The sequence below is a fragment of the Calonectris borealis genome, chromosome 8 (genome assembly GCF_964195595.1).
Source record: "Calonectris borealis chromosome 8, bCalBor7.hap1.2, whole genome shotgun sequence".
NCBI classification, from domain to species: domain Eukaryota; kingdom Metazoa; phylum Chordata; class Aves; order Procellariiformes; family Procellariidae; genus Calonectris; species Calonectris borealis.
This window is the reverse complement of record NC_134319.1, coordinates 31,733,719-31,747,321: the sequence shown is the minus strand read 5'-3', so window position 1 is coordinate 31,747,321 and position 13,603 is coordinate 31,733,719. Positions and strand designations below refer to the sequence as shown.

Here is a 13,603-nt window from a genome sequence, read left to right as displayed (position 1 = left end):
ACGGACAGACACACAAGATGGTAAATGCAGAGATGTAGGATTATAGAAGTACAGGATATGTTGGGAAACAGGCAGAAGAGACAGGAACTCTTCAGAAAGACCTGAATGACTTTTGTGTGTTAGATTTCTGTAGGTTCAAAAGTGTGGGAATAAAATCTAGTTTTTGCAGCAGCTGCGTGTGAAGCACACTCACGTTCAGTATGTGCATTAAGATGCCTGTCTTTATCAAATGATGTGGGGGGTGCGTAAACAAATCACTCAGCAGTAGGAATGGACCCTTCCTGGTGGCTTCTAGTTCCAAAATTATGGTTCAGTCTATTCCTTCAGCCATTGATCTGAATTCAGTTTATTTGATTCTTGCTTGCACGTGTGATGTGAGAGAGAGCAAATCTTTAGGCAATGGCTGGAATAATACCAGCATCTTAGTAACGGTCTGAAAAGAGGCCTTCTGAAAAGGAGCTGCAAGTGATGAGGTCTCTGATGTTGTGCCTCCCTCCCGGCTCTGCTAACGGAAGGGGTTACTGCCAGGGGTGCTTGGTATTTAGCTGTAGGACCACCTTGCCTCCTGGTCCTGCTGCCTGCACTGTTCATCTCTTGCACCAGCAGTCTGAGCCTGGGTGAGCGGCTTGTTCCTGTGGTCTCCGGGAGGCAGCTCACGGTGCCTCGAGGCCGTGAAGACCTGGTTAATAATTCTGGCTGGTGTTAATGTTGTCCTTCAGTTTCCACCTCAAGAGAAGGCCGTCAGCCCTGGTTCGCTAATCTCCTCCGTCATGTTGTCTTCAGCTTTTACAATGTATGTGTATTTCTGTACTCCTATATAACAGTGATATTAAATCCCTGAGGCTGCTTTTCCTCCATTTGCCTCGACAAACTCCTTTCTGTGTCACGCAACAGCTTTTGGTTTTTTTTTTCTGTTTTTTTTTTTCAAAATGTAAAACCTTTAACAGCCTACCAGCTGGGAAACATTTTTCCAAAGGAAGATGTTGAAAAATACAGTCGGAATAATTTTTACAGATTAGTAAGGTAACAGTCTTTAGACAAAGCAGTCAGTAAACATGAACTTGTGTTTCTCTTGTTAACAGAAATACGTGTGATAGTGTTGACATCACATTCCGTAGCTTTCTGTGTCAGTCTGGAGGATAAAAGGGCTGTAATTGCTTTTGTTTTCAAACAGGCATATCAAAACAATGTAATTTTTTTTTTTAATACTAACTGCATTCCTTGTTCTCTCCCTCTCCCCTGCAGGCTTTGAAAGAGATGCTATATGCAGCTGTGGACCAGGCCCCTTCTATAGAAGGTAAGCAAATTGTAACTGAGAATCATGTTTTTCTTGGCATTGGGTGCTGGACACGTAGTCCTGCTACTTTTCTGTCCTCAGTCCTCCTAAATTGGTAAACTTAATGCACTGATGGGCAAATGCCTGGCCTTTCACAGCCTGTGTGCTATTTTTGATTGTTAGAACTCTTTGTCCTCTGTCATTAGGACAATAAATGTCTTTGTATAGTTGAGGACTTCAACAGCTGGATTCCTCTTGCTTATAAGGGCATTCACTGGTGGAAGTACTTTCTTAATCGCTTGAGAATAGACCTTTGTTTTCCTGTGACAGCTAGCCACTGCGGGAGATAATTGTGCTAGAGAGATACTGGTTCCTGGTTTGTTACTGGTGATTTGAACTGGAAGAGTCTCATCCTTTCGTTCTGTGTCCTCCCTGAACGCTGTGCTACCTATCGTATGTGGACATGAGTATATTTTCTTGTTTGCATGTGTTTATTGCCACTGAGTGTTCTCGATATTTTAGTACAGCATTTGGTTTTAAGCTCACTGCGTTTTGAATAGTTTGTTTAATTAAGCGATAATCTGTGCAAAATTTCTCAATAGAGCCCTTTACTTTCTTTATCTTTCTTTTTCCTTTCATTGTCTTTGAAGTACTGAATACTTTTTGCCTTTATGTGGCTTCACTCCCTACTTTCTTGCTCTTCATGTGGATTTCAACCTGTTTTTTAACCTCCTTACCGTTATTATTTTCACTTTGATTGCAGCGCAATGTTAATTTCACTAATCTCTTTGAACGCGGCTCTGGGCTTCTTTCTTGCATATTTATAGAGCAGAAGAACAACTGCTGCTTCTAGTGTGGTCAGTTGGCTAACATAAATAATGCTAGTCACTATTAATGTTAGCTTATTAACTACTTTCTTTGTGTCAATTAGAATATGGAAATGAGGTATGACATAGTTAAAATAATGTGGAGTATTAATTTTTTTGGCTTTAACTCTACCTGCTCTTTGATTAGAATTTTAAAACAAAACCTGCAATAGTTAATAGACTAAGTGTGTGTGTGTGTGATGGGGCAGTCTTTCCTCATACTCTTCAGCGGCGCAATCTAAACTTTATTGGAGCAATGCTCAGACAGGTATAATCTTTAGGTTTAACCTGACGCTTAGTTGCTCACCTGACTCAGCCTACTGATTTTGTTAAATCAATCACCGTTTTCTCTAAAGTGCAGGTCCTAGAACTAGATTTCTAAAGGTTATGGTCCTAGCATCATCTAAAATATACGGGTTATCTTTGGAAAACTGAAGAAAACTTGCCAGTATACACTGGCAAAAGAGGAAAGTCTCCTTTTATTTTTTTGAGTGGCAAAATTGCTTAAAAACACCCACAAACCTAGAGGACCTTTCTCCCCAATAGCATAAAACCAGTTTTCTAGCCAAGAGGAACAAAAGTGTTTGTGTAGGCCAAACTGACTATCTTTATTAACTTTTAAAGACACCTTACTAATTTTGGTGAAAGTCCAGCATTAGTTTTATGGAAGACGAGCATTTACAAGATTTTTTCTTTATTCTATCCATCAGTTTATTATTGACAATGGGAGCAAATGGTGTCTGTGCTAATAAAATTTTGTAGTCTAATGTTTGAATATGACTTATTGGGTTTTGCTTGTGATACCTAGAATTTCAAGGTGGGCTTTGAGTTGCTAGCCATAAAACTCCAAAGTGTTATAATTCAGCATTTTGATTTCTTTTTTTCAATGCTTGTGGTATATTGATGTTCTGTAATGTGCTGTGATGTTTGTGTGTAAACATACTTGGCAGAGGAAGATAAGGTGAAGAATAAAATGGTACAATATTATATTTATGCTCTTCTAAATGTTAAAAGAATTTTAACTCGTGCTTCTGCCTCCTTTGATGTTGTCAAAATCTCAACAAAAGGAAAGTAATGCCTTAACATTGTTCTACTTACGAAAAGTGTCTTCTGTTTGTTTTTTGGGGATTGGGTGTCTTCCTCTGTGCTGTAGAGAACGAAGTAATCCAAACTATTTTGAATGACTTATGTTTAACTCTGTCTTTTCTGACCCACTTTTAAGTAGAGAGCAGCTATACTAATTCCTTCACCTTTTGTTTGTTAAGTGAATGTGAGTATGTGCGTGGTGGTTGGATTTTTTCAAAGTTTGTTTTCAGTGTGTTCTTTCCCTCTCTCTTCCTCTCTGCTCAGAGTCTGTTTTGCTTTTTAGTCTCTGGGTTCCTCTCTGAAAATTGTGTGTGGCTCAGGACGGGGCCAGGCTCTTTGCGCTGGAGTGACTGAGCTGTCTGTAAGGGCGCGTGTGTTTGAGCCATTGCCCATAGGAGTGCAGAGGTGACAGAGGGAAAGCAGATGTCTTTCCATGAGCTGCAGCTTTGGGAAAGGCTTGTGCTGGAAATGGATCAAGACCAGGTATTTCTCTGTCCCTGTTGCTTACTTCCTTCTCCTGTAAGCCCTTCTGCCTTTGTTTATAGAAGCCTTAGGCCAGGCTTAGTGCGTGACTGCATACAGACTGTGCCCAAAACACTGCTCTAGTCCCTATCGGAGGAGATGGAGCAAGTTCCTTGAACTTTGGGGGGATGTAGCAGCTATTGTCAACAGGCTGGCTGTTGGCCTGCGTGTTTTCAGTTTAATATGGATTTTGTGATGGATACTTCTGTGTTACTTTGAGCTTAGCACAGAAACTACAGAAGTGCGCTACTGAAACCCAGCTTCCCAGTATGAGCCTAATGTAAACTCATTTTAGACTGGTCTAACTAAAATCCATTTTCTAATTGAACTAGTTAATCACAGACACACTGTAGATGTGCACAGTTGGTTTTGATTTACCTTATGTGTATTGTAAAGCTAATCTTCAGTTAGTGCATCGGACTGAAGAAAAGGGAGTTTTGTGTGCCAAAGCTGAGGCTGTTCCTGCTTCTTATTCTGCTTGGCTGGATGTGTAATTCGGGACTTGTGAATGAGTTTCTCAGATTTCTGCTGCAGGCTGCTTACCGTATCAGTTGGTAAAATTTGTATACATACAGAAATGCTTTGTATTGCTTAGTGGTATGCTGGAAGGATTTTGGAAACTCTTTAAATAAAAAAAAAGTGCTACCCAACCAAGGCATGTTGTAAGTAATAGGCAAGGCAGGTAATAGGTGAACCATCCATCATTAATAGCTTTCATTGGGTTTGTATTTAGGTAAACAAAGCTACCTTCAGAATGACTCTTTAAGCTCTGCGACTGATGGTCCTAGTGCTATTTTAGTGGACAAAGTGTTGCTGGGAAGAGGATCTTGGATCTAAATTGTGCAGTTTTTACTCTGCTGGTTATCTAGTTACATGGTGACCCTTCTCGTTGTGCTACATTGAATTATACCTATGTCCATCTGCTTTTTCCTATCTTCAGGTAACAAACACAGACTGTGATGTTAAACAAAAAACCCCGTAGATGTGAATAAGCAAAACCTGTCAAGGGAGAATGATAGGAGGAGAATGTTTATAACTGTCCCCTGACACTGTTGCAGGGTGCTTTGGATCCCTGTATTTCATGAGAGTTACACCAGACTGTATGCACATCTCTTTTGGCAGCTGCTAGCTGTACACATAGATTTCTTTAATCTCTTCAAAGATACGGTTTTTCCCCTTTGTCTGCCTACTTTGTAACAACGGTGTTCTTTATGCCAGTGTTGTTCCTCTAGTTTTTTATAATCTTTTTACAAGGCTTTCCCCTGATGAAACTGCACCATCCTTCCACCTGAACAACATCTGTACAAAATTAGTGTTTAGTCTGTTAACTCGATCTTATACACATGACTGGAAAAAGTATCAAATGATGCTTGATTCCTGCCTGTATGATGGGACTTGCTTGAATTTCTGGAGAATTCTTTGATGTGTGTTTGCTTTGTTAGCTGTTTGTTATGTGATGCTTGCTGTTACTGGAGCAATCTGGATGAGTTGATGCTGCCATTATGTTATTCCCAGCTTCTGAGTCCTCGTGGCATGGCAGGAAGGCCTGCATGCAAGCGTGCCAGGTCATTGTGAGCAGGCACCCTTTCTCTACCCTGACCTACCTTTAGGAGGAAACTGTGACAATTCAGAGGTGAAAATCTGGTGTAGCACTTGTTTTCTCTGGGACAGAATGTGCGATATCGCAAAAGCATGAAATACTGACCTCACCGTGAGCATGCTGATTTTTTTTTTTGCATTCCTTGTTCCTCCCACTGCTTCCTGTCCCATTTGTCACCTAAGTAAAACAGGTTACTGGACCACTGTTGCTTGGAGTCCTCCCGATTATTCCACTTGGTGAGCAGATGTGTCGGCATCTCCCCAAGCTCCTTACAATGCAGCTCTTCTCAGCTGCAGTGGAGATGAAAGTGTGGCTGTAAATTATTCATTCTGATTATCTGCTTGAATGGACAAGGTCCACTCTAAATATTATTTTCTAGAATATTTGTCTTTCAAATATTGAAATTTAACCTCCCTTCAATACTTGTGCAAACAAATGTTGTTGTTTTAATATCAGATGGTACAAGAGCATTCTGTTGTATCCTCTTATTATGGAGATTACTGATTCTGCTTAACCCCAATCCTGAATTCCAGCAGCACCTTTTGAACAAGGATCGCTGCTTGTTGAAGGGCTGTGTGGGGCTGGAATGGTGTAACAGTGTAGGAGCGGGCAGTAGGAGCGCTTTGAGATAGAACTCAAACCCAAAATTAATAGGTGATGTTGAATTAACATTTGATTGGTAGGGGGAAAGTTTTAGTGGTAATGGAGATCCTCTGCTGGTACTTGTAATCTGTATGTTCACCTATTGACTTGCACTAAATTAGAAAATCAAGAGGTGCAAGTTTGGGACATTTTTAAGAGTGCCAGCACTGGCAGCGGGTCTTGTGTGGTTACACCCTTGTTTCTGCTTTCATTTGTAATGCACTTGCCATGTTAACTGACAGCTACAAATCTTTAGTTTGGATTTATTTCTGTTACTAAATAAATAAAATAGTATTCTTTAGGGTGATAAGTAATCTTCGTGAATAAGCAGGGCGTGGGAAATCACATTCTTTTTTTCCGAGGGAAGTTATGAGGCTGACAATTTTCATTTGTTATATGCAGACATGCTTTGTAGGGTTGATCAAAGGCATATGGTTTGTCTGTATATTTACAGATGTCTTCTTTTTATTTCAAAATAAACATTTTTTTCCAATTGCATAAGCTTACTTTGTAGCGGGTTGGGGTTTTGATTATATGGGAATGCTTAGGCTTAAGGGAGTCTTCAACATCAACTACCATGAAGCAGCCACAAACAGATGAATGCTTTGTCTTTATTTCACTATGTTGTTGCACACCCATAAAGGACAAGGAGATCAGTGTCCTGAAGAACACATGCGACTGAAGGTTGGTGTCCTACACCCTAGATGCTGGTCCTCGATTCTGTGAAGATTATAATTCAGTCTGGTGGCCTCCGTATTTATAACTAGTGTGTAAACTCAAAAAAAACCCCCATGACCCCCCCATGATCCCATGAAAAAATCTCTTCTCAGTTGGAGACCTGATGCCAGGTATTGGACTAGCTATAGAAAAATAGGTTATTGGGCTTGTTGAAAACGTTAGCTTCCAGAGCATGCAAACGGTGAACAGGAGGAGAAGCTGGCTGCATACCAGCATTTAGAGAAGGAGGTGATGTCTGGTTTCTCTTACCCTAGGGCAATAAAATTTGAAAGGTAAACAGTGCATATGGTTGGAGCAGGGTGCAGAGTAGTGAGAGAACAGCTGGATGATCACCAAAATACTTAGAGCACAGATGCCTATATGAAAATGTAGTGTACCGTGTACTCATGTAAAAGTCATTCTGCTGTCAAAAGCAGCGCAGCGTTCACAGCAAGTCAGCATTGAGACTGACCATGGTGCTTGCTTTGTACCAACGCATGCCACTTTCTGTTAATTCCGAGTAATGCAGACCCACCTACGTTGTCGATATAGTGACTTCCCCAGAGCTACGGAGGACCAGGTGATTGAATTCTGCTTAACCATTAGTGTAATGTGGGTGTGGAATAAAGGTCAGGTAAGGTACAGAGCTGGAATGATTGAGAGTGACTTGTTGACAGTGCAGACAACTGGCCAATGTAGGTTTTGATTTTATTACTGTTGCATAGGCCACGAGTTCTCAAGTTGTGGCGTTGGAGTACGTTCAGAGCTGTCTCGGCAGCAGGGAGCAGCCCTTGCTGCTGCCCCTGGGGCCTGCTGTGCTCAGGGTCCACACCAGCCACTCGCCACCTGGTTCTTGAGGGCAGCAAGTTCGTTTGTATGTTTGCACCTGGCTGTGAACCCTTTCAGTTATTAGAAACCACTTGCTCCAGAAGGTCTGTACCTTCTGGAGAGTACCCCTGGTCCATTCTGGGCTGGTGTGGGACCGTGCAGGGTGACAAAGAAGGTTGTGGTGGGGAGTAGTTTAGCAGGTTGATTGTGTAGATTACCGTTTCTTTCTGAAGGAAGCTTGTGATTGTGGTTGGTGGAAACACTGGACTTCCTCACGCTTTCCATCTGTTCCACTGCCAGCTCCTGGGCCGATACGCTGCTTCACCGGTGTGCACAAGCCGGGAAGCGCGTGGTGTTGCTGAGCAAGCCTTTTTTCCTTTTCCTCTGTCTTCTGATGTGTTCTGGGTAACTTCCACAGCAGCTCAAAGAGCTTTGAGGCATTCATGTTGGGTGAAGAACTTGAGTCCTAAGTGTACCAAAGAGTATAGGTTCAAGGCTTAGGTTAATTGCTTTGTAATTTTGTTCTGTACCCTTTTTTTCTTTACTTAAGCATCCTTTGGTATTGAGTAGTAAGAGCTATTACATGTGGGATAATCAAGGAGCTGTATGTAGCTCAGGAGGTAATAGTGAAAGCTGGACCTGGTGGTCAAGCCTGGCCCATATGAAAGGCCTGCACCTAGAGGCAGGTTTCTTTTGCAAGTCTGCAAACTGCTTATCAGTCCAGCTGCAGAAAGGCTGTAGATGATTCCTTAATGATGTATGTAGGGTAACAGCAACATCGGAAATGCTCAACTGTGCCTTTTTTTTTTTCTCTTTTTCCTTCCTGCGTTTGCTTTCCAGTAATTTAAAAATGCCAGTCTGTTGCCTTTTTAGTGGTAAGAGGAATTAACAGTGCTCATAATTTAACTGGTATGTGACAGGTTTCATGTTAGTGGTCAAAACTTGAGGGTTGGAAAGTATAAAAAGATTCGCAAAGCTGGAAGGTTGACAGGCAGCCGTGCCTTCAACGAAGCACTCCTGAGACAACAGCGAAACATCAAACAGCATTTTGGCTGTAGACATGAAAAAGCACTGCACATGTATATATACAGGAGGCCAGTATTTATTGCTTTGTTTAAAAAAAAACCCTGCACTAGACATCTTAACAGCCAGATTTAGTGTGTGTGTAGGAGGCAGCCCCTGGGTTTCTAGCTATTCCTTTGGAGCTGTATTTGAAATAGGTGATTTGAATTATTAGACAATTAAGATTTTGGATGACACTATAGCTACTTGGTGAATAATGCAATGTGAATTAAATTTGATTGGTTTCTCTCTCTCTTTAAAAATGCATGCTGTGGGCAAGGGAATGAGAAGAATATCCCTGGAAGGAAATCTCATTCTTCTACATCGTAGCTGCTTGTAAGATGCCTTAGAAAATGGCCAACCCGCTAATACCCATGGAGGCCTGACATCTCTGTGTGGTGCGGTGGAGGAGCAAAGGCTGTCCCTGGGCACCCTCCTGCTAGAGCGGTCCTTTCCGTTGTGTTACCTTGGTCTGCTGTAAGGCCACACCATGCAGCGGCTATCCCAGTAATGGTCTCTGAACATGAGATGGTCTGTCTCTTTGATTAAGTAATTCTAAAATTAGCAAGGATGTGGTGAAAAGTCAACCCACTCCTGGTCATGTTTCTTTTTCCTGATCCCTGAAGTAAAAATGAAGGCTAGTTGTGTATTTCACCTGTTTTTGGTTTTTTTTGCAGTATATCTGTAGCCTCGCAGCTTGACCCCTTTTTAATAAAAGTAGATAATGAATTAATTTTAAAACGTAATTGTGCTTTTTGTAAGTACATAATCTTTAACTTTAGTTACAGCATAAAACTGCAAAATTACAGCATCTTGGTTTTACAAAGCCACAGTTCAAAAAAATTGAGTTTAAAAATATATATTTTATTCCATTTATTATATGGCCATTTAGTTAATATATATTTTAGATTGTTTTATGCTACTTCTGTTGAATGTGGTAACCCTTTTCCCCTGAATTAGTACAGCCTAAATGTAGAAATGTAGAAGTCCGATCCTATGGATCTGTTCCCCTGTGAACTGAGAAGGGGTGTACCTTCAAGAAGACTGCAGAGAGGTATAAGGGATATTTTACTAACGCGTGGTATGACAAGAGTACCTAAAGCTCCTTAGTTGTAAGGCAGCAGCACTGTGAGTCAGAGTTGCGTATGTTCAGCTAAAAATCACAAAGAAAACTGCATGAAAATACACGAATCTACTTTTTAAAGTAGTTATTGCTCTGTCCGGGAAGGTGACTGGCATTGCAGCGGGCACAGAGTGCCACTGGGATGGTGCAAAGTCCGTGGGTGAGCACACCACAGCCTGCCTGTTCGCGGGCGCTGGCTCTTGCATTGTGCACTCCGCAGCTCAACTTCCCCTCTGCGGAGGGGGAAGCCTTGTTTATCTCCTAGGAGATGGAAAACCAATTTCTACTTCCTGATGAGAAGCTGACAGGCTATTTGACTTAACAAGAGAGGCAGGCCGTGTGATTGGGAAGAGGGAAATTGCATACCATAACATACCAATATAAATGCAATTTATTTTGCATGTGCTATATAGCTCCAGGCACACATTTTGGGGGTGTGTGAGAATTTTTTGCATGCTGAAACGCGAGCTCTAAATAGCAAAAAGAGGCAAATTTGGCATCCAGACTGTGTTTATAATCTTGGGTTTATTTTTACTGTAATTGCTTAGCATGCTTTTATAAATGCTCCTAATGTATTTGTGGGGCAAAGTGCAGAGAAGCTGAAAAGAATGAGCTGTTAACTCGGGATCTATCTCGTCCCACAGTTGCAGACTTGTTCTGACATGTGGCCAAGGCTGCTATTCTGGTACCGCCTTTGCTGCGGTCCTGGCCCTGCACAGCTCTCCAGGACAGCTCTGCTGAGACGGAACAGTTCAGTACCAGCTAGCCTGTCTCAGTCCCGTAACGTGTCAGAATGGGCATCATTGGTCTAAACCCCCATTCTTTGTTCTCATCGTTTCCTATTCTAGCTGATTGATCATTTATATGAGTTCGTTGTGAATATCTTTGTATTTTTAATGCTGTGTGTCAGGGCATCAGCAGCATTTACAGTGTGCTTGCTAATCTGTGGACCCAGGTATGCTTTTTAAAGGCAGGTCCCTTACGAGCACAGCTCGTAATGCAGTAAAATGGGATAATAACGAGCTGATGTACCTATAAGGTAAATTCTTTAAATAGGTTAATGGAATTTGGCTTGTACTTCAGTGTTTTGGTATGACTTTGTCTTCCCTAATCAGAAGTAGCAATTAGAAAGCAAGGATAAATAATCTGAGAGCCTGATGCGGCATTCCATGTTACTTCATCGTCTTTCGTCTATGCCAAATGGTCCTTCAGCTCTGCGGCAATCCAAGGCAAAGGTTCAGTTTCTCCCCTGCCCAGCCACAGGAGAACACACTTCGCTGTTAGAAGCCTGGGTCAAGGCTTGTTTCTGCTCGGACCTTGGTAAACACAGGTGGAGGAAAACATTTCTTGGAAGTTCTGTGTCTTTCTGAAGCCTTTAAGAGGTTACAATTCACTGAATTGCCTAGAGACAAGAAGGCTTCCCAGAGAGAGTAAAGGAAGAAGAAAAGTCAGAATGCCTTTTGCTTTTCTGTGATCAGACAGGATTAACATCAGTGCTCACGAGTGATAATTGTGTATATAGAGGAGCTGCATTTGTGGGTTTTGGATGCTGTAGGTGATGCTCTTAACACACAATATTCATTTATGGTGGCGTTTTAATTAGTAGGACGTCGATACGACTTGTTTATTAAAACTTCATGTTTCACAGAGTAAGTTGGTAAAATATGGATTGTGAAGGAAATTTTGAGCAGTTGGAGGCAGAGAGGTTAGAGACAGGATGCTGAGCTTGGAGGGTTTGCCACATCTGCTGTGATGATCCTGGCTGTAAGGTGACTGCTGTTTCTGGTGAGCACTTCAGATCCTGCAAAAATACCCCGTATCAGGTGTGAGTTTTAGCAATACATCAGCAATGGGGAGCCCACCACAGCTTTAATACTGTTCTCTTCAGCAGATGTCGTCTTCGTTGTGAAGCCTCAGAAAATGAAGGACCGAGAAGGCTGGTGAAGGGAAAAGTGAAGAGGTTCATCTGTGTGCAGCCAACCTGCCAGGAGCTGGGTCAGGGCTCGGCCCGGCTCTCGGAGGGGCTGCAGTGCGGAGTGGAGCTTGCCAGGCTGCTTTTGGTTCCTGGCTCACGTTTCTGTGTACATGTGGACACTGTTCTTCCCCAGCTGGTGTCTTTGGCTCTGGTGTTAGCTGCACCCGTGTCGTCTCGGAGTGGAAGATTAGTTTGCTACTGTCAGTGTTAAATAGGACTTTGAGCTCGAGTCTCAAAGGCTCCAAAGGTACTGACAAAAGAGCTTTCAAATCTGCCCCTCCAGTTTTAGAAATCCAAATGCAGCTTAGCTAGAATTGATCTGTACCAATTCCCTTTCAGTTTCTTCTGCTTTCAGCCAGCTCCTACAGATTCAATTCCGGCTTTTGTTCTCAGCTGATTGCGCTGGGTTGCTGTGGCCGCATGCTAATGCAGCGTTCTAGATGGAGCAGATGTGCACCCGCTCGCTTTCCGGCTGAGGAGGAATTCAGCGTTGGAAGGTGTGTGATCTGGGCTTGGACTTGCCTAAGCACAAATCCGAGTAATGAATTAGTCATCAGACACAGAATTCATTTCCCTGGGGACATGGAGAGGGAGGCTGGTACAGCCCAGCTGTCAGTCAGGAATGGCTGATGCAGGAACTCTTGCCAGCTGAGAAGGTTCCCCCCACCCCTGCTAATACAGTAAGGCTAGGTTGCCAAATCCTTTAGTTTGGTATTTCAGTAGTAACATGAGTGCTTTATAGCGTGTGCTTAAAGGCTCTGGTCTCTTTACCTAAATTACATAAAAACGTTAACTGGCTATTTTGAAGCTAAAGGCAGCAGACCTTAATTGTGGCAACTCTGCAGTCTCCTACACGCGAGGCCATTTTACTGAATCCTATTTATGTGGTAAGCAGGGTATGCCGGAGGGGTTTGCCATCCTCCATCCGTTTCGCAAATGATTTCATGGTTATTGAGGTGGTAACGGGGTGAGTTTGGGAAGACATGTTTCTGCTCTATCACCTTCTTATCCTTGGCCTCAATTCTCATTTTGTTTTGTTTTTTTTCCCTCTCTTGTTAGTATTCAGCTGAAGCATGTGGCTTGTGGTGGCTGGTCTCATATATGATAATTATTTTCTGAGATGTTTGGAAGCTTTACCTGTTGAGTATGGAAGAGAAATTATGGCATTGTGTGCTCTCTTGTACATAACTAGATCAATGTCTGCTTGAGATTTTCACTTATGTGCACTGTTTTACTCTTCAGAGTGGGTAAAAAAGGCTAGTGTCGGTATTCTCTTCCTGCCTTATGAATTTTCCCGTCATAACTTCCACCTGTGCTGATCCTTTGGAGAGCTGTCGTTGTGCCTCCTAGCCAGTGGGTCAATTTTTCTGTTACTTTTGCTGGACAAACACCATGTGCAATAGCAGATAAATGAGTGATTCTCTGCTGTAGCGAGGGGAACTGGCACAAGAACCTCAAGATTATGGTTGATACTGTGGGCTTTTGAATGACTTTTTTTTTTTTTTTTTTTTTTGAATACTGAATAATGATGCCAAAGTCCTCCAAATACTAGCTTCCAGTTTGCCTTGGCTTTCTGGTACCCGAAGGGCTTGATTTTTATTAACTCCTATACTGAATTGTGCTGGAAGTGCAAAATTAAAAAATTACAGGGAGATTTATTCTGAATATTGCAAGAAGCTGGGATTTACATGAAACTGCACTTTATACTTTCACTCTTTTCTCTGAATATTTTGCAGTTACTTCAGCAAAAGTCTTTTTTGTCAAAGTGTAGTCTGGAGATTGGAAGTGTTCAGTTTCTGCTGCTGTAGTGTTGATGTATAATCCCCTTATACCAATTACAGGAGATCCCACTTGAAATATTTTGATTAAAAAAAAAAAAAGAGAGGCAGGGGAAGAAGCTTAGACA

The 13,603-nt window shown here is 42.0% G+C and overlaps 1 protein-coding gene across 2 annotated transcripts in view; it reads left to right on the top strand.

Moving 5' to 3' along the window:
- The window catches only part of XPR1 (xenotropic and polytropic retrovirus receptor 1), a 116,918-nt gene that overhangs the window by 6,385 nt on the left and 96,930 nt on the right, over positions 1-13,603 (top strand). For both annotated transcript variants that reach the window (XM_075156806.1, XM_075156807.1), the window contains exon 2: positions 1,246-1,297. In XM_075156806.1, coding sequence (XP_075012907.1) covers positions 1,246-1,297 — 52 coding nt within the window. The remainder of the gene's footprint in view (positions 1-1,245; positions 1,298-13,603) is intronic.